Source organism: Ursus maritimus (genome assembly GCF_017311325.1).
Source record: "Ursus maritimus isolate PB19 chromosome X unlocalized genomic scaffold, ASM1731132v1 scaffold_X1, whole genome shotgun sequence".
Classification (NCBI taxonomy): domain Eukaryota; kingdom Metazoa; phylum Chordata; class Mammalia; order Carnivora; family Ursidae; genus Ursus; species Ursus maritimus.
Window position 1 is genome coordinate 114,905,590 of NW_024423319.1, and position 21,138 is coordinate 114,926,727.

At 47.0% G+C, this 21,138-nt stretch overlaps 1 protein-coding gene across 1 annotated transcript in view; it reads right to left on the reverse strand.

The window, feature by feature from the left end:
* The window catches only part of EGFL6 (EGF like domain multiple 6), a 34,052-nt gene extending 14,795 nt beyond the window's left edge, over positions 1-19,257 (reverse strand). The window contains exons 1-5 of the mRNA XM_040634441.1: positions 19,072-19,257; positions 14,492-14,611; positions 11,755-11,874; positions 9,221-9,355; positions 7,297-7,419 (exon numbers count right to left, since the gene is read on the reverse strand). Of these exons, the coding sequence (XP_040490375.1) occupies positions 7,297-7,419; positions 9,221-9,355; positions 11,755-11,874; positions 14,492-14,611; positions 19,072-19,210 (637 nt within the window). The 5' untranslated portion in view covers positions 19,211-19,257. The remainder of the gene's footprint in view (positions 1-7,296; positions 7,420-9,220; positions 9,356-11,754; positions 11,875-14,491; positions 14,612-19,071) is intronic.
* Between the last annotated feature and the right edge of the window lie 1,881 nt (positions 19,258-21,138).

Below are 21,138 nucleotides of genomic sequence, written 5' to 3' on the forward strand. Positions count from 1 at the left end.
AGGCAGAGGCAGAGGGAGAAGCAGGCTCCCTGCTGAGCAGAGAGGCCGATGTGGGGCATGACCTGAGCTGAAGACAGACGCCTAACTGACTGAGCCACCCAGGTGCCCAAAAAAGGTAATTTTTAAAGAATTAAAAATACTGATCTTTAAAATCAAATATATTGTCCTTTTATAAAATATCTAGGCATGTGCCAGTCTAAGACTAGGCAAGAAAGGGTCTAATAACACCTGAACCAATTCACTCAATTCTACTACTTGGACATAGTTTAGAGGGAAATGAAATAAGGGAGGAGACATTAAGTTCAGTACCTATAAAGGATGCTAGAAAAATAAACTGGATTGGGATTTTATTAGACTACTTTTCTTGGCAATCTTCTCATCTCTTCTCCCACTCAGTTCCTTCTCCATCATTTGGCTGATTCAATCTGTACCAAAGTGGTAGAAAAATAAACGAGCAGAAGTCTACAATATTTGAGATAATCAAAAGAAAAAGGAACAATGCTTTGAAAATATACATGCTCTTAATTAACACATCGCTTTTACTTTGAAATAAATCTAAAGCTGTTATGGCAAGAGCTGCATTTCCCTTTTCAGAAAAGCGAAATGTTCTAGCTGTTTATCAGTGTGACAGTCTGTAGTTACGGGTTGGAAACCAACTACTAGTAATACCAGTAATGCATCATTACCCATTTTCCTGACCTTTAGATGGCCTGTTTAGCTTCTTTGCAAGTTTTGATTGTAAGGTGCTGATCATATGGACCTTCATCCTCTGGAGGTCCCACTGGGTAATTTTGTCTACGGTTCCCTGAGTCTGTTCCCAAGACCTCACATGAAAAATTAACAGGAAACACCCATTCCCTCGAAATTTCCTTCACGCAATCAGTAACATAAAACTAAGGACCTTCACTAAGTAATGGGGAGAGGGTTTCAACCCACATCAGGCAAACCTAAACATCTGCTTTCAGTTTCTGCTTTGAAGTTTCGATTTTTTTCCTATCGGAAAAAAAAAAAATCAAACCATCACAACCTTTGTGGTGTCAACAATTTTCCTGCTTTACTATGTAAACAGAGCTGGGGCCGAGGGATAACAAAACTAGGCATGTGCATGACTCTGAATGGATAGATGTGGCTTTCTCTAGATATTGCTGTTTCAAACTTAAGTGCTGATTGTTCCTCCTAAACGTTTCTTGATTAATGCAACATCTTTTTAAGAATATAAAAATGTGGGAGAAGTGACAGTAGGAGGGTCACTGGCACGTTTGGGGATCGCAGACCCAAAAACAGGGAATTCCAGAGTTTTCAGAATCACAGGCCAGTCTTCTGTAAGTGAAGTTGACAATTTCTCTTGGGAGAGATTTGAGATTTCTCTGAATATCCGCTTTGTCAAAAACTTCTACCTACCTGAAAATCTTAACTTTAGAGAGGATCACTGTGATGTGAGAACATCTTTCCCAAGAGGGACAGGACTCTGCCACTCATTCACCTGGGCTTGGTTCATCAGACGATCTGTAATACGCTGGCAGGAGAAACATTCCTCTCATCTGAACTTTGCGCACAGTGCTGGGAGGAGAGGCTTAAGCATGGGTGAGGAAGGTACTGTACCACGGGACCCAGGACACAGGGCGGGGCTAGGATGGCAGACAGGCTGAGCCATGGGAGTTTGTTGTGGAGGGGCCCGCAAGGGCTACCCCCGAGGAGTAGCCATGGGTCATGCACACACCTAGCCTGCGTTTAAGCACAGCCCGGGAGCCCAGTTCCCTTGGTTTGGCTCCTAGCTCCCGCATCCTCTGGGCATTTGTCTTCAAAGCAATACTTAACTCCCCTTTGCCTCAGTTTACCCATTTATAAAGTTGGGATAAGAATAGGGTTTTTGTGGGGCGCCTGGGTGGCTCAATTGGTTAAACGTCTGCCTTCGGCTCAGGTCATGATCCCAGGGTCCTGGGATCGTGCCCCACATTGGGCTCCTTGCTCAGCCAGCGGGGAGCCTGCTTCGTCCTCTGCCTGCCACCCCCCTGCTTGTGCTCTGACAAATAAATAAATTTTAAAAACTTTTAAAAAAAAAAGAATAGGGCTTTTGTGAGGTTTAAGTGAGCAAATACATGTCAATTACTAAGATTAGTGCCTGACATATATTTGGCCTGTTTGCTATTCTATTCTATTCATTTGTTAAAAGATTTTATTTATTTATTTGAGAGAGGGAGAGGGAGTGGGAGAGAGAATCTGAGGCAGACCCTGAGCTGGGTGCAGAATCCATCACCGGACTTGATCCCCCGGCCCTGAGATGTGACTTGAACCAAAACCAAGTCAGACGTCGAACCGACTGAGCCACCCAGGTGCCCGTTTGCTATTATTTTTAAAATTCACCACCAGGATGTTTAAAATCTTTTACTGAGTTGAAAAGATATTTTGTCCAGGCCATACCTCCAAACTTCTAACGTTTATACTATAATTTAAGGGAGAAAGTTGGAGTGGCCCGTTGTAGCAACACCTGTGACCTTGAATATACGGTCTATAAACTGAACTAAATCAGAAGCACGTTTCTAACATGCAAGGAAACGGCTTTTAACGGGAACAATTGTTGAATTCAGGTAAAGAAGCCACTGCCACTATTACTCCTACTCCTAGTGCATGATTATTGAGCATTTGATATATTCTGGGCTGGAACTAAGCCCTTTATATGGATGTTTATTTATTTTGTTTGGATTATTTCATGTAATCATCAAAAGAATATTAAGGGCCAGATACTATTATCTTTATTTTGCAGATGTGGAAACTGAAGCACTAAAGATTAAATCGTTCATTTACAGCCCACAGGTAGTAGGCCAGGGGGCCAACAGTCAAGCGAAGGCAATGTAATCCCAGCAGCCCCGCTCAGGGTAACAAAATGACATGGTGTCCTTTCCTAAATGGACTTACTACCCAAGTCAGGTAATACTGAAGTTTTGATTTGCTTAGAATGAGTAGAGCTACTGTCACATTAAGACCAAATTATCTAGCAGGGTATTACTAATACTCACATATATTAGACCAGGAAAGAAACCACACATCTACATCTAGGGTACTCCTTCCTCTGGGTCCATATGTGCATAAGCGCAACTCACTAACTCCTCTTCTTCTTTTTTCCCTCCTTGGGGGCAGGGGAGGAGGAGAGGGAGAGAGAGAATCTGAAGCACGCTCCACGCCTAGTGCAGAGCCTGACGCCAGGCTCAATCTTACAACCGTGAGACCATGAAATCAAGAGTCAGATGCTTAATCGAATGAGCCACCTAGGCGCCCCCTAACTCCTCTTCTGTATTGCAACACAGAGTCTTTTGTAAAAACAATGAACTCATAATAAAACTTGCTGTATCAGTGCCGTATATTATGTAACAGCGATTCACGTACATACAAACGTATTTTACAATATAACATTTTATAATGCTGCATGCTAATTGGATGCGATTCTCAATTTTGTTTGCATGACTTTCCTATGCACGTACAAATGAATTTTGGGCCATCCTTTAAGCAGTGTGGTTAAGAGTCTGTTAAGATCAATTTTCAACAGAGACATGGCTATTTATTTTACAAAGAATCAAAGCAGAATGGAAAGGGCTGGGCAAGTAATATAGTAAATGATCCAAAGACAGTTTTCTCTTTTAAATAAACACTCTGGTGAGAGATGAAAGAAAAAAATTCAGCTGCAGAATGGATAGCAACAAAATGAATGGTTTCAAGGTATCAAACAGAACATTGTGAGGAATTTGAGGTTTCAAAGAATAGAGAAAAACTTGTTTTACCCAAGAATATGCCTAAAGCCGGATGGTCAAAGAAAAACAGGAGTCTTCTTGACATAAGAAATGTTTGTGTTGATGTGGGATTTATAATTTCAAAACACTGGGGGACAATATAGAAAGCATGGGCTGCAAACGACTATCCTGCCACATGCATCGCGACGTGGACTTCATGTGGACATGAATAACCCACTGTGGGGGCGCCTGGGGGGCTCAGTCAGTTAAGTGTCCGACTCTTGACTGTGGCTCAGGTCATGAGCTCAGGGTCAGGAGACTGAGCCCCATGTTGGGCTCCACGCTCAGCGGGGAGTCTGCTGGAGATTCTCTCTCTCCCTCTCCCTCTCCCTCTGCCCCTCCCCCTGCTCATAAGCTCTCTCTAAAATAAATAAATAAAATCTTTAAAAAAAACACACACATTGTGGTTTGAAGGGGATTAAACGATCAGGAAGTAGTGACTCCAGGTTTATTCCGGCAGTGCTTGCTTTGATCCTAGGCCTGGGGCCCCGGGCGGGTCTGCGGAGGCGAGTGGCCTCCTTCCTGAGACAAGTGTTTTCCTGAGGCGTCTCTTCTGGACACGCAGTGTTTGCGCATCTACATTTACAGAAGGTCGGATTAGAGAGTGGCTGGCCCTTAGCACACAGCTCTTTGAAACGGCCCGACTAACAATAACCATAAGTAACTTTATTGAGCACCTACCATGTGCTCAGTGGAACTAAGCCCTCTACCTGTATTACCTCAATTCCAACCTCACAATGCACTTGAGGGTTACCTGTCTTAGTGAGAGTATCCCCAAGCAGAACCTGAAACAAGGGTTTGGGTACAGGGGGTTTACTTGGGAGGGGATCCCAGGAGGCAGGCGTGGGGGAAAGAGGAGAGCAAGGCGGGGAGGGGGAAAAGCTAAAGATGGTGTCTCAATGGGCAGGAAATCACTGTGGGTAATGGGCTCAGTCCTGCTGGGGACATCTGGGAACCGATGCAGAACACGCCTCAGAACTGTCCCATCCTGCAACCATTGGGGGTATCTATCCAGACTCCTGGTGCCCACTGGTTGAGGGCTGTCCTTGCCAAGGGGCTGAGCAGCACTCTAGAGAACGTGCAAGGCCACGTGCAGGGAGCCCGCGGCACTGGGGCTAAGATCTGCCTGGAACTGTCCACCCTGCCTTGCTGCAACTAGGGAGCGCCCAGGGACTGGGGCCTAGCTCATCACAAACTGCACAGAAGAAAACCGAGTTCAGACAGGTTAAGACAACTTAGTAAAGGTCACAGGCAGGATGGGGCAGAGCTCAGATTTAGATTCAGGCTTTCCTAGGTCCTGAGCCTCAGCTGTTGACCATGACCCCACACAGCCCAAGACAATGAGGCTGGAATATGCATGTTCAGATTTGGTGGCGTGAAGGAGCCCTTGACCATCATCCAGTAAGAATGCTGATTTACTCAGTTTCCTCTCTGGGGGCCTCTCCAGGTTATGGCATCCCTCCTCCCGACCCACCCATGCACGGCCCTGTACAGGCAGCCCATCCCTCTCTTTCTCTGTCTTTGAATAAAGTTCCAGGAGGACATCATGAACACGTGTGCCCCGAGGGACAGACACCACACCAGCGAGTTCCTGGAGGCTGAGTGGCTCTGTAATCCCACGTCCAGCCCAAGGCAGAAATCCTGCCGAGAGCCGGGAGCCGGGCCTGAAAGGCTGCGTGGTGGAATGTGCCACTCGGCAGGACTCTGGGGTCCACTCTCAGACACCTGGCCATCATTTGTAAGAGAGAACATAGCCTCTACCCATGGCTCCTAGTCTGCCTTGGGAAATCACTTTTTTTTTTTTTAAGATTTTATTTATTTGAGAGAGAGCAAAAGCAAGAGAGATCACAGAGAGAGAGGGAGAGGGAGATGCAGACTCCCTGCTGAGCAGGGAGCCCGATGCGGGGCTCGATCCCAGGACCCTGGGATCCTGACCTGAGCCGAAGGCAGATGCAGACTGAGCCGCCCAGGTGCCCCTGGGACGTCACTTTATTTCACATCCCTCCAAATACCTACAGGCACCATTTATACTTTTGCACACTGTTTCTTCCATACGAAATGCTGCCCAGTTCTGGCATTTTTCAGAGAATGTGATTTCCAGCCTCCTCTTCCTTCTGGACATACCCCAGTCCAGCAGCACTCAACCACAGCCCACGGGGTACTGTGAGCCTTTACGCCTGAGCCGCTCGGTGTGTGTCATGGCGCAGACACTTTCTTTTTGCCATCAGAGCAGCTGCTCTGCTGTGTCATCAGGAGCACCGGCCGCCCGAGGGCATGGGACAGGTCAAGGCACAACTTGCAGCAATACGTGTTGGAAGACCTGGGGCGCCTGCTAGGGGTACACAGGAGAATGGAGTTGGACAGTCAACAGATCTCGGCACGCGATGAGCCAGTGCTAAAGGGACAAGAGCAGCCTGATAATCTGCGTGACTCTAAATGCCATGAGACACCTGTCAGGACAGTGACCACACTGTCGTCACCGCCGGCTTGCCTTGGCAGACATTCTGGTCCTCATCGGGATTTCTAGTTTTCTCTTTGGACACACAGCAGGACGATATATTTTGGGGCCCTACTTCCAAGCTGACTGTAAGACGGGGCCTCTGCCGGCGTGGCTCTTCAGTGACCACGTTGAGAAGAAACCCTGGACAACTCTCTCTGGACACAGTACGAGTCATAAACCATTACTGTTGTCACAGCTGTTCACAGCAGGGACATTTTCTGGTTATACATTTGGTTTACCAATTTAAGATTTTACCACCTAAGCACTAAGGAGTTTACCAACAAGAAAAATGGGACTCTTTGCTAAAAACGTGAATCTGGGGCGCCTGGGTGGCTGTCAGTGAAGCGTCTGCCTTCGGCTCAGGTCATGATCTCAGGGTCCTGGGATTGAGTCCCTGATCGGCTCCCTGCTCAGAGGGGAGTCTGCTTCTCCCTCAGCCTCTGCCCCCCCCCACTCGTGCTCTCTCACACTCTCTCAAATAAATAAATAAATAAAATCTTTAAAAAATGTGAATCTAGGTTTGAGGATGACAGATAAAGTGACATCAGCTTCATCATACTTTCTTCTGGTTGTATATTCTGTAAGAAGTTCTGATTCACGTGGTTAAAACGTTTGTGGCTTTAAGGCACTGACGTTTCAGGATTGCTTGTTACTGCACCGTAACCTACCGCATCCCGACAGATAACATGTGCACAGCGCCATTTGTCCTTAAAGCTTATTTTCAATTTTGAAAGTAAGCTGTGACGAGAGAAATATCCAGAACCTTGGCTGGTCTTTAAGTTCAGTGCCCACAACTTCAGTGAGTGATGAAGATGTAGTCCGATTAGCAGAGAAGACAAGACCAAGGCAGAGTGAAAAGTTTCCAACATTGCATGTACATGCAATCGCACATGCGTGCAGAGAGAGACACACAGAGAGACACACAGAGAGAAATGAAGGGAGGAAGGAAGGAGATACGGAGAGAACGCTTTACGGAGAACAGCTAAGACACCATGAGCAAACGCTACTTACCAGAACACTGAAGTCCATTGCCTTTGTATCCCTGCTTGCATTTACACTTGAATGATCCTTGGGTATTGAGGCAATTGGCGTAGAGGCTGCACGTATGGGTATTCACGGCACACTCGTTTATATCTAAAAATGTGAACGTTCCCGTGAACAACTTTGTGGCGGCAGGGCTTGCTGCCAAGACTATCCCTTACTTACTAACACCATCACTTGAGCAACTCCAGGGCCAACCACTCAACACTGCCAAACAAACCGAGTGGGGCCTGAGAACCGAGAGGTGTTCAAAACTCCCACCGCCTTGGCCCAGAGCCCGGCCTTTGCCTGACACCAGCACACGGGGAGCTGGGGGGCTCCCTGCAGCCGGCCGCCCCCACGGCAATCTCGACTGCTCATCGACACTACTGGAATCTGTAAGACGTTCAGGTTTTTTTCTTAACTTTTTCCTCCGTCTAATTCAGAATTAAATAACAGTACCAGAAAATAAATTCTACACGTGGAAGGGCTTGGGACTCCTAACCAACAAAGGATAAGGTGGGCTATGAACCGCTGATGTCATCTGAATTCATAGGCATTTTGCTCACAGGCTGCCAGGAGCAGGGTCGGGCTGGCCTGAGCTCGTCTGCTGGATGGAGACCAGGAAAGTTTGCTGAATCCTACCCGAGTGAGAAGTTCATTAGCCCTCTTCTCCCCCTCACCTGCTCTCCACGCTTTGGGAGACATAAGCACACAAAATAGTCCATTGTTTTTAAGTTAGCCACCGAAGGAGCGCCGGTGCTAACCACTTAGAATCACAAGATGTGTTTCTCCTGGCAGCTCTCCACGTGCATCCCCACCCTGTCCAGCGGAACATCCTAGGTATCAGGAGCAGCCCTCTCTGTGACGCAGCACCACTGCGTTACGGAGCCAGATGGGTCTGCAGCGGGCCTGGGGTCTAGCCCACGAGAAACATGGATTTTATGAGCCCGTGTAGGCCAGCTTTTGTGTTTAAAAAGATCTGAGTGAAGAGATGTGGAGGCTTCACGAGGTGATTCAAAACCCTGGAGCCAACCGTTGTCGCAACATGGTTATGCAGGACATGTCCTGCGACGCTGTGGATGGAGGGCTGAAAGAAATCCTGCTTTCTCCCCAACCCGTTAGCTTTCCCCGTTGTACACACATGTGCTCCACACGTTACATGAGGAGGCATCTATGGGGAGCCTGGGTCTCCCTTCACAGTAGGGCAGGCCCCGTCCTGCGTTCATCAAGGCTCAATGCGAATGCGTCCAAGGGCTCCCAAACACCCCCCTTCACTCGCTCCTTCAGACTTGGAATTCCTTCACTAAAGGCCAAAATATTTTCTTTCACACAGATCAGGCCAAGAGCTGACTGAGACCAGAATCTTATCAGAGAATGGCTTTGGTGACCTGGAAAGGGAACATTTCAGGCGACTTGGAACTTGAACCACGACAGGGCCGAACAAGGGAAGAACATGTGCCTTCCTCTCCCTCACACGTTTTTCTAAAGCCACCTCCAAAGGAAACTTGTTAGGAACACATCACTCAGATCAAGATCAAACAGGCCTTTTTATTCTTCCTTTTGTGCTTTATTGCTCCCATTTTTAGATATGTATCTGGGGAATCAAAAAAAGAAAACCAACCGAATTGTCCAAAAATCCACAAAAATCACCTCAAGATATCTACCTGCAAAGCAGAACTAAATCCACCGCAGTCCCTCACTTTAGACCTTTACTGACCTGGCTTCACCTGACGCATCTCGCCAGAGTTCCCTAAAGGCCAGAAACGAAACAACGTGACCTTTTCGGTATTGTTCAACTGGTCAGTACAGGAGACTGTTCGACTACTAGACCGAATCGACAGCCAAATACCTGTAGACAAAGCCTACAGGTCTGGCGGGGAGACGGCAAAGGGAAAGGCGCCCCCACTCTTACCTACACAGTCATATCGGCCCCTGACGTATTGCAGTTCGAAGCCGACGTGGCATTTGCAGTAGTAGCTCCCGAACGTGTTCACACATCTTCGCTTGTAAGGGCAGACGGCCGTACCGGAGGCACATTCGTCGATGTCTAGGATGCAGAACCAGAAGGTGTCAGTGATGGCGAGGAAAGCGCTCTCCCTCCGAAACACACGCACGCGCGCGCGCACACCCACAGCAGTTTCTTTGGTGGAGAATTCTGACTACTCTCCTGCCCTCATCACACCCTCCGGGAAGTGTTCTAGAAGCCCTCAGCACACTCACAGCTCCTCTTTTATATGTTTCCGTCACGTTGTACCTCTCGTTTTCGAGCCATCGTCTCGCCGTCCTGTCGCTACTCACATCCCCATCTCTCCTGGTAGGCCCTGGCTCCTCTGGGGCAGGGAGTGTATGTCTGGCACTTGGCACAGAGACATGACAGGCTTGTTGAAAGAATTAATATTTTTCCGGCTGTGTGTATTGTATGGCATATACAACTTTTGAAAACCGAGTCCGGTAACTACACAGTAAGCAAACCAGATACACACCTCCGAGGTCGTCTTCTACGGAAGAATTAGTGCGTGGGCCAGCTCCCCAAGGCTCCTACAATACTGACCCAAATACCAGAGACGTGGTTTCCTACAACCGCACTTAAACATAAATCGTGGGTCAAGTGTAATGAGGTCGTGATGCAACTTGAGCAGATAACAGGCTTCCCTGCTTTCCTTGAGAGTCAGGTTAGCGAGGGGCTGGCGGCTAGGCTGACCCAAATATCCAGACTCAGGCTTTGCTTTCACATGAAGATGTCACATCGAGTAGATGTTTTATGTTCTTCATTTGGACCTGTGGTTAAACATGCAAGTTGGTGCTGCCTTATTGTTCTCTCTGCATTCTTAAAATACTAAATACGTGTTGGATGGACCAAAATAATTTTTCAGGGACCACTTTCGTGCAGATCATCTTTCCCTTCAATAAAAATGACACCCGTCAAATCAGAGGTGGGTAAAAATTGGCTTCAGTTTGGTCAGGAATGAGCCTGGTCATATAAATCTTATTTCACCGAGGAATACTAAACCCTGTGAATCTAATTAAATCTGATTACTCTCAAAGAGCAGGGCCAAAATTAAAATTTTACAGGGATTTTTTTTTTAAGTATTTAACTGATTTAGGGCCTATTTGGCTGAACTTTTGAAATGCAGCTTATCAAGCTATATACATTTGGGATAAACAAAGTTCAGCACTGAGAAGTATTTCTATTGCAGGAAACAAGAATATTCAATTGCACAGATATTTGCTTATTTAAATAAAGATTAACAACTCGTTGAATACTCTGATTTGGTTTGACAGCCCTTATCAATGCTATGTGCTCACTTGCATCTAAGTACAGAACGATGAGTATATACACTTTGGTTACAGAACAGAATTCAGATCCACAAGGGAACTAAGGCAGAAAGTGTTGCATCAGTCACTGAGGGCACCCTTTGGGTGCCCCATCCATCGCCCTTGGTGCTCAGCCTTTCTGTACCTGCGTAAGGCTGCACCTGCAACATTCTGCAGTGACCCTCATCCAGGCTGGGCGGGGCGTGCCGGGGAGTCAATGTTCCAGAGCACACCCCCCCGCCCCCGCAGTCAATAAAGAACAGGAGTTGTTGCATAAATCCCCAGAGCCCTTGACCCGGAAGGAAATCTTGGAGGCAGCTTCCCCTGTCTCCTAGAGGGGACAGAGGCCTAACCGGCTCCTTGAACTCACCCCTGCCCTGGGGCCTTCCCTCACCTCCTCCTCAACCAGCATTCCCTGGGATCACCTCCCAGATCAACTACTTCTTCAGGGTCAGCTTCTGCGGGGCCCAAAACTAAGACACAAAGTAAGACAGGGGAGAGCAAGAGACCAAAGTTCTAATCCATTGACTTGATTGAATTCAAAGCTATAAAGGAAGGCTCTATCTCCTCCTTTAATATCATGGATTTAATTTACTCATCCCTCCAAGCAGAAATGATTTTGGAATACTTAGTTCATATATTTTAGAGCAACCTTTAAGGACAATGGGAAATTGGTTACTTGCTAACTTAACGTAGATAGGATATACTATTCTCAATAGTCTTAGATCTAAAAATGCAAAATAAGTAAATACATTTTTGTAGGAAAACATTAGCCGGAGTCCAAAACGGAGCCCAATGGCCCTTGGGATTTTATTCACTGAATGATAGACAGTAAGTGGCACGTTTCTATGGTAATTGAAGTGAAACATGCAGGGTAAATATACTAAAATAAAATTACCTTTATCCCTTTTCCACTAGGGCATTAGACAATCCCAAAGTAATAGAGGAGTGTTCTTTCTAACATCCCAAAGTGTATCTAGAGTCTATGTGGCCAATCGGCTCAGAAATGGGCATAAATCTGTACTTCCAGGAACTTTCAGTATAGCCAACAAGCAGATCGTGCTGAATGACAGAGAAGCAATTCAGCAGAGGGGGAAGGAGGAGGAGCGCAGGTGAGCCCGGCCGCTCTACCTATACAAACTCTTCCATTGGGGGCCAGGCGGAGGCCCGAGGACGGACACAGACAGCGCGGCCCTTCCTCCGTGTCTTCGCAGGCATACTGGCAGCTCATCATGGCACACGTCCTGGAGTCTGAAAACGTACGCAAACATTAGCTTCTCCTGCGAGCTGGTAAAAAGCCCTCACTGAGAAAGGATCTCTGCATTCTAGGACAATCGGTGTCATATATGGACTGTATTACAGGATGAACGTCCTGATCTGAGACCCAAATGGAATCTGGGCAAGGGTGGCATCCTGGCGGCACCACGGTTTGTTCTGTGGGCCAGTGTATTAAATTTCCTGTCTTTAGCTCGGGCAGGCACCCCTCAGTTACCAAAGACCATTTCCTTCTCTCCTCTTGTACATTCTCTCCTCGCGCCTTTATGTCACCCGGCTGGCCTCTCCAGGCGGAAATGCAACCTCGGATGCAGACGATCAATCTGAGTCATCGGGAAAAACATCCATTCTACAGACCTCTCTGTACAGACCCAGCCTCAATGAGAGTCGCTCAGGTCAAGAGACCTGGTCATTTCTGTGTCTGTATTAAAACATGTGGCAAATATGACTGACTGGCTGCCCCAAAGCCATCCTGGACCCCTTTTCTTCTCACCATTCCCATCATTGAGGCTGGAAAGCCAGTTACTTGTCTTCATCCCAGCTTCCCTTGCAGCAACAATGGGTGGCCCTAGGACCCAGCTGTGGCCAAAGAGATATAGAGATGAGTCTGCTAGAGGGAGCAGGGCTTCTGGAAAAGATGCTGCTGCATGATGAAAGGGACAAGCATGAAAGAGTCATTCATTCACTGGCATCACTCCTCTCCCCTTTGTCAGCCCTCCCTTAAATGTATGTGTGATATCTGGAGCTGGGACAGCCATCTGGTGACTATGAGGTCACAAGCATGAGAATAAAATCAGTACCCTGAGAATGGCAGAGAGTGCATCCTTGCTGAACTGGTCTGGAACTGCCTACCTCCATCTTTTTTTAGTAAATGAGATAATTTAGGTGGATTTTTCGTCACTTGTTGCTAAACACAATTTATCCCACAAAAATGCATTTCCTTAGCAGAAGTCTACTATATATAGATCACAGATGTCTCCAACAGGGAAGTGCAGTGAATATACTCCCTTTATCCAGTGCCATCCATAACATGCCGATCACCCAGTGGGACAAAAGAAACCATCAGGAGCCAGGTGAAATAAAATCAGGAGAGAGGTCCAGGGTTCATTGGACACTTCGAGCTCTAAACAGGGAGCCCGAGCAATCCTTCCACATACAGAAATAGACACAGAAGGTACAAGGAGGGATACATACCTCAAGGTAACGTAAGAAACACCTACTAATGGTAACATTGCTCATTTATTCTCTTTTCTCTTTAGTTGTCTTCTTTTAAAATTAGTCTTCAACATTTACCTAATTCTATCCATCCATTTGGGAAAACGTACCTTGTTTGGCACTGATTAGGCTTTCATGGAATGTTTCAAAACATCCATTAGCATAGGTCTTTTTAAAAATGTTAAGCAATCACTATGAAAGCCTAGATAGTGGTTTCCGTGATGGGGTAGGGAGGGGGCTTCTGGCAAAGTTCTCTTTGGTAGTGGTTACACAGGTGCTTACCTTACAAGAATTCATTCAACTACATATTATGTTGTATATATTATATACATATTTGTCTCCTATGGGTTTCTGTTTCATTTATAACAAAAAGAATTTTTTAAAAAGACTTCAAATGTCTGCTTTAGCTCTCAAGCCTGCTTGCCAACAGAGGATCTAGGTGACTGGTGGTGTTGGGGCCGCTTGCCAAGGACAGGAAACACAAGGACAAGCCAGGGGAGAAGCAAGCCAGGCACTAGCCAAGACTCTGTAACTGTGGCAAAGCCCCTGATGGCCTAGGGAGCCCATAACTCTGTAACCATAGGAAGCTACAGAAGCCGTAAGCTCCGGGTTTGGTGGGGGCTGCAGTACAGAGGAAAGAGAGATGGGAGTGGGGGGAAAGGGGAGGAGGGGAGGGCGACGAGGGGAGGAAGGGAGACAGGCAGGGAGGATGGGTTTGCCTTTCAGCTGCAACGTTAAACCTGATTGCCTCTAGATAAATGAATGGATATACTCTTACCTCCCACAGGACATGGGTTTCTCTTTATCACAGAAGGGCTTTTCTTTTCAGGAATGTGAATCGGAATGTATTTCCAACAAGAGTCACTAATCTTTGAGCATGGAGCAAGGGGCGTGAGAAAGGCAGTTGGTGGGAAAAACTGATGTCCCATGATGGAATTTAAACGTATCACCTCCCTAAAACAATATGCTTATTTTCATGAAGAAACCCCATACACCCTGCATATATAGAGATAATAGAATTTATTTTTCTCCCCAATTAGCCTCTTTCTTTAAAACGCAGATGTCCAGAATAGGCAAATCCAGAGACATAGAAAGCAGATTAGTGGGTGTGGCGGTGGAGGGGGTGCTGCGGAGGAGGAATGGGGGTGACTGCTAATGGGCACAGGGTTTTCTTTTGGGGTGACGAGTATGTTCTAGAATTAGATAGTGGTGATAGTTGTACCATAGTGTAAGTGTACGAAATGCCACTGAATTGTACAGTTTAAAATGGTGGATTTCATGTTATATTTATTTTACCATGATTTTTAAAAAAACTGTTGCTATGGCAAACATCTAGTCTGGGAGGATGACTGCGAGCAGCCTGGCTGTCGGAACTTACTCGCACACGTGGCATCTGGCATGAGCGTGCGGCCGCTGAGGCAAAAGCACTTGTAGCTCCCATGCGTATTCACGCAGCGGTGTTGGCACGGCCGGGGTCTTCCTCCACACTCGTTCACATCTGTAGGGGACAGGCAGGACATGAAGAGAGGCTAACCGGATCAGGAAACATCAAGATGGAGAGCTGGGTTGGCTTCCCTGGACCCCACTGCTGGGGGTGGGTACACAGGGCAATGACTCGCCTCTTCCCCAGTCATCAGTAAAACTCCATTTCGAAGGACTAATGATGATGTGGGGCAAACAGAACGATCGTGCACTGGCGGAGGGGAGGCAAATGGGCCCAACCACTTTGGAAAACTGTTTGGCAGAATCTACTGTCACTAGAGACACGTATACACATGACCTAGAGATTCCACTCCCGGGGTAGCTTCCCAACAGCAATGTGGATGTGCGCCCACCGAGGAAATATGTACTAAAATGTCCACAGTAGCACAATTCTTAATAGCCCCAAGCTGGAAAGAACCCAAACATCTCCCAACAGAAGGCAGGACAGATGACTTGTATACTTGCGCAAAGGAATACTACACAGCAATGAGGCTGACCAAGCCACGGCTCCAAGCCACAGCGGAGAAAGCTCACAACCCTGAGAGTGAGCGGAAGAAGCTGGAGACAACAGAGGACATTAAAAATCAGGCAAGGGGCGCCTGGCGGGCTCAGTCAGTGCAGCATGCAACTCTTGATCTTGGGGTTGAGAGTTGGAGCTCCCTGCTCAGCGGGGAGTCTGCTTCTCCCTCTCCCTTTGCCCCTCCCCCCACTCACGCTCTCTCAAATAAATTACATCTTTTAAAAAAAAAGTCAGGGGGTGCCTGGGTGGCACAGCAGTTAAGCGTTTGCCTTCGGCTCAGGGCGTGACCCCGGCGTTCTGGGATAGAGCCCCACATCAGGCTCCTCTGCTATGAGCCTGCTTCTTCCTCTCCCACTCCCCCTGCTTGTGTTCCCTCTCTCGCTGGCTGTCTCTATCTCTGTCAAATAAATAAATAAAATCTTTAAAAAAATAAAAAATTAAAAAAATTAAAAAATTTAAAAAAAGTCAGGCACAAGTAATCTGTGCTGTAAAAGGTCAAGATGGAGTTCCTTGTTGGGAGTGGGGGGCAAGTCACTGGAGGGGAGCAGGAGGGGTCTTCAGGAAGGCTACTGAGTTTCTGTTTCTTGGTTATGTGGATGTATTTGAAAATTCATTGAGCAGTACATTGTTGTTATATGCACAATTCTGTGTGTATAATACTTGAATAAAAAGCTAGAAATACAATTTAGGTCCTTTAGCCTTTAGTACTGTCCCAGGCAGCCAATGACAGGCACCCACAGCCTACTTTCAGTTGTTCCTGTTTCGGGCGGCCCCACACCGACTAACTTGTGTTGGCTCACACCCTTCCAGAGGGAGCCCTGACAGGCAGCTGTCGGTGGTGAGGCTGTGGGACACCATTTAAGCCTGGGAGGCTATGCTCTAAATGCCAATAATGGTTAGCTCCAGGTGGTAAGACTGAGGGTGACTTTCTTCTCTTTGCTTCTCAGTGTTTCCTAAAAAGAATTTAAATACTAAGAATGAATGACTTTTTGGGGTGTCTGGGTGGCTCAGTTAGTTGCGTGTTCGACTCTTGGTTTTGGCTTAGGTCGTGATCTCAGGGTCATGAGATCCACCCCCACCTCACGCTCCGCGCTCAGCGTGGAACCTGCTTAAGATTCTCTCTCCCTCTGCCCCTCCTCTCTCTCTTAAAAAAAAAGAGTAAATGACTTTTTTTTATTAAAAAAAAAAAGATACAGAAGGAAAACAAAACTTCGGAAGCGATCATGGGTAGGGTGCTTGAGTGGTTCAGTCAGTTAAGTGCCTGCCTTTGGCTCAGGTCATGATCTCAAGGTCCTGGGATCGAGCCCCACATTGGGCTCCGGTTCAGGCAGAGTCTGTTTCTCCCCCTGCCCCCATCCCCTGCTTATGCGAGTTCTCTCTCTCTCTCTAATAAACACATAACATCTTAAAAGAAAAAAGCAATCATGGGTAGAGAAGTTTATCTTTGGAAATGTGGTCACGTCGGTGCCTCATGACTTAACTACTTCAAGGAAGATACAGAAAGGAGAAAAGAACCAAATTCTGTGTAAGACCAAAATTCGGCAGGGCAACAGGCAAAGCGCATCCTTGAAAATAAAGAAGTGGCTGCTTTCGCCTCTGACAGGAACCTTACACAGGAATTTTCTGACGTCTTAGTGGGACATTTGAAAGCTCCTTCTCCATTGCTTATCCCTTCTACTCTACCTTCTCCTGCATGGATTCTAACCCCTTCAAAAGGGAAAACTAGAAAAGGCTGATTGGACATTAACGGGAAATGGAGAAACGCCCTATCACTTGGCCCTAACTCAGAGGTGCCTCATTCATCCCTTGGAAGAAGCATTTGGGGGAAAGACACCACAGTGGGGGGCTGAGGCTTGTCACCATTAATGGATATACAAGGACTTTGATCAGGCCACCCGGGGGCCAGGAAAGCTGCGGGAGGAGACAGTCCCAAACCTGAGCCAACTAGACCACTCCCTCAACACTTATATTTTACCGGGAATTGAAAACCAGCATGAAAAATATCTTCTCTCTTCTAAACCTCTGCAGAAGATATCTTGGCACAGAATCCAGGAGGATACGGAGAAACAGGTTTTCTGGTGTGAACCCCTCTGGTAAAGGACGCGCTGGGTTATCGCTTCCTAGAGCGCGGTCCTTGCCACGCCTCTCCGGCAGGTGGGTGCGGTTCTCAGAAGCAGGTGAGCACGCCGGCCTCTGCTGCTGGTGGGACGTCAGAGGCTCAGAGGTTCCCCCCTGAGCTGCAGGGCTGGAGCTATATAAATACTTCAGTGAATGCAGCTAACCTCGCAGCTTGGCAGCGAGGCCTGGGGGTGGCACACTGGAGTGGCTGCCTGCCCGTCTCTGGGACTCTGTCCGTCCCTCCAGAAGCCTGGCAGCCCCAGGGACAGCCGAACTTGCTGTGCTGCTCTTTGCTCGACTGCATTATCGGACCGCAGACGCTTTCTGAACTACAGAATTCTTCACCCCCCAGGGCCCCTCGGCCTCAGCACTGCTGACATTTGGGGTAGATCGTTCTCCGTAGTGGGGGCTGCCCCGCGCACTGTAAGAGGCTGAGTAGCCTCCCTGGGTTCCACCCACTAGATGCCAGGAGCACCCCCCAAATGTCTTCAGACATTGCCAGGTGTCCCCTGGGGTAAGGTTCCCAGATGGAGCAAACAGAAATAGGGGATGCCCAGTTAAATTTGAATTTTAGATAACTGACTGATAACTTTTTTAGTCGATGTATGTCTCACGCAATATTTGAGACCTACGTACCTTATAAAATTATCTGCTGTTTATCTGCAACTTAAATCTGCCTTGAGATCTATATTTTATCCGGCAACTCTTTCTGGGGAATCAAATTGCCCAAGTTGAGAACCACTGTTGTCCATAGTATAAATACACTCCTTAATACCTTCGGATAAACAGCTTATGATAAGTCCTAAACTACCTTTTTAAATATGTCAATTATAATAAAATATATAATATAAATATATTTATAAATATAAATAAATATATATAAATATATAAATACAAATAAATATATAAATATATAAATAAATATAAATAAACTATTTATAAATATAAATAAAAAATATAATAAAAACATGCATGTCATTCAACCTAACAATTCTATTTTCGGACATTTATCCTATAAAAATACTCAAGGGTGCAAGGATATATGTGGAATGACTTCTGACTCAGCACTGCTTGTAACGGCAAGACACTGGGGCCAAGGCAGATAAGAGTGGTTAAACGAAGTATTTTTTACACCCATGATAAAAGCATTTGCATCGGGGCCGAGGATACAGCCTTGAGAAGCACGAGCCAGCTCTGTATGTGCGGACACGCAAAACTGCCCAGGAGAAACACTCGTGTCTGAAGCATCACAGAAACAGCCCCCGGGGTGCTCGCTCGGGCAGTAAAAATGGAACGACCCAGAGAAGAGCCCTTCGGGGACTGAGGACAAACTCCTCACGCTGGTTTGAAGAGGGACTGGTGTGTGTGTGTGTGTGTGTGTGTGTGTGTGTGTGTGTGTGTTGATGGGAAACTCCGCTCCCACTTTTTAACTTCTATCTTTTTGCATCGTTGACGTTTTTTTCAGTAAAAAACATGCATTACTCTGGTAGTGTAAAAACACAATGAAAATTATTTTAGAAACAAGTTATTTGAGAGGAGGAAAAAAGGCCTTTTATCTGGCATCTTAACGAAAACATCAGAATGACTTTTATATTTTTCTAGAAGAGACTGAGGGAAAGATCTAGTTCTGAAACCCCTTTCACTTGAAGATTCAACTTACAACCTGTGAAACGGTGGGCAGGGCGTGTGTGGCACAGAGGCCTCTGCAGTGACTGCACGGCTTTGGAAAGCTCTGGTTCGTCTGTGCTCGGGCCCTGGCCTCTAGTACTGACCTTGACTGCAGGTTTTCCCGGTGTATCCTGGAAGGCATCTACACTTGTCTGGTCCCACACACTCACCGAACTTGCATCCAGGTTCACACGTCGCTGTGGAAGGGAAAGGTGCTTTGATGATACAAGAACAGGAGTAGTTGGCAGAGAAATGCACGCAGGTCAAACTCGGCAGCCTTCCGTACGGCGGAGAAATCCATGGGGGCATGGAGAGGATGCTCTGCTTCCTCTCTAGTCAGTCTGCCCCCTCGGGACACTGGAAAGGGTTCTGCTTGAGAACTAGATCACTCTCCCCCCCCCCACCCCAACTGAGTGCGAGTTTACCCAAGTTTATCACAACTTCGCCTAGCACTGCCGTGCCTCCAAGTGGCATTCAAAGAAAAACAGCCTCCCAGACCACAGGCAGCTAGTTTTGCACATAAACACAAGAACATTTAATAAAAGAAGTAGCTGGAAGGGATTCCAGAGCAATCCTGGGTCAAGTGTCAAGGTCCTCCTGCTTTCTGTCACTGGCCTCTTTTTTGTCTTCCATATTTCTCCTATTTTGCTTTTGAATGATCAAACTCGATTTTTAAAGCTGTGTGTGATCAGTCAAAATGACTGAGCCAGAGATGGAAGGCAGGGAGGCACGACTTCCAGCCCTAAGGATGGGAACTAGAAGCATCATGAGGAGGGGAGGATGCTGGCACGACAGAGGCAGGATTTGTTTCTTCTGTTTTTGTTTTTGTTTTTTTTCACTTCTGTATCCAGACACCTGACACAAATTGGGCACTCCATTAAGTATTTGTTTGATGAGAGAAGTGATGGGAGAAACACCAAGGATAGAAAGTTTCACTGGGTTGGGAGCAAGAAAAAATAGTCGAAGATGATGGGAAGTTTGAGTCCGGCTCCTAGGGAGGAGGGAGGGAGAAGAGGCCGTGGATGGGACAAAAGGAATATGGGGAAACCCAAAGAGGAAGAGAGGACAGGACAAAAGAAAAATGAATGAGAGAGAAAGGAGTCTGCAGGGAGTCGGGAGCCCTGAGCAGCTTCTGGATCTAGTAGGAGCTCAGGAACCAGCCAGCGCCCGAAAGGATGTCTCAGCAACGGCCCAGGAGCGCGGCCTACTTCCCTTCCCGCTGAGTCCCTGGCTCGACCACAGCATCTCCCCACTCGACCCCAAACCCTATTCTTTGTTAACGTCAACATTTATCTCCCAGTCACCTGGACCCCAAATCCTGTTCATCTCTATCTTCTCTTGTGACAACCCATCCGTGAGAACATCCCATCCTTGCTCCTGTCACCCAAGTCACTCACTGACCAGACACTCATCTAGCTAATGGGAATCAAGCTGCCCACAGGAATCTGGGCAACAACACTGCACCTCTCTCCACCCCTTCTCCCCACCACAGCCTGTGACAGAGAGCACTCGGCAACAGATGACTGACACAAGAATCCCCTTTACGGGCTCTGCTCCTAGAAAAGCTGATGCCAGACACGACATTAAACTGACATTCCAAGAGCATGGCTCTGATCAGGCCACGCCTTGCACACAAGTCACCAAACAATCCTTATTGCCTTTTGAATATTGTACAGGTATCATCACCATGACCCGGCTTCCATCTTAGTTTGCACCCTTGGCCTACTCTGTTCCCTACACAGAGGCAACACTATGGTCAAACTAAATTGCCTGCCATTCTCTAAACCGACCCTTTCTGCCTCTTCCTGTCTTGTTATCCCCACCCTGGGGCACTCCTTCCCCCCTTCCAACAGTTAATATCCTCCCACTCCTTCAAGAGCTACTTTGCATGAGCCCTCCTTCCGGAAGGCTTCACTGCTTTCTCCAGCCACGTCACAACTTCTGCTCAACTTTGAGAATTCCACCGAACGTGGGTGGGTCTCACCCATGAAATCGATCAGGCTCCATCTTATGAAATAATTAGACATATATTTGGTTTCTATCCTTCACTTCTGTCTACTACCCAATTCCCAACACCTTCAGAACAGGGACTTAAACCTTCATCTTTGTTTCTCCTGCTGCATTTACTAGTGCTGTGGACACGTTAGACACTCAAATAGTTTCCAGTAGTAAATAAAGTAATCAGTGTAGACCTTTTACAGGGAAACATTTCATGGCTCTGAATAAATCCTAAGTGA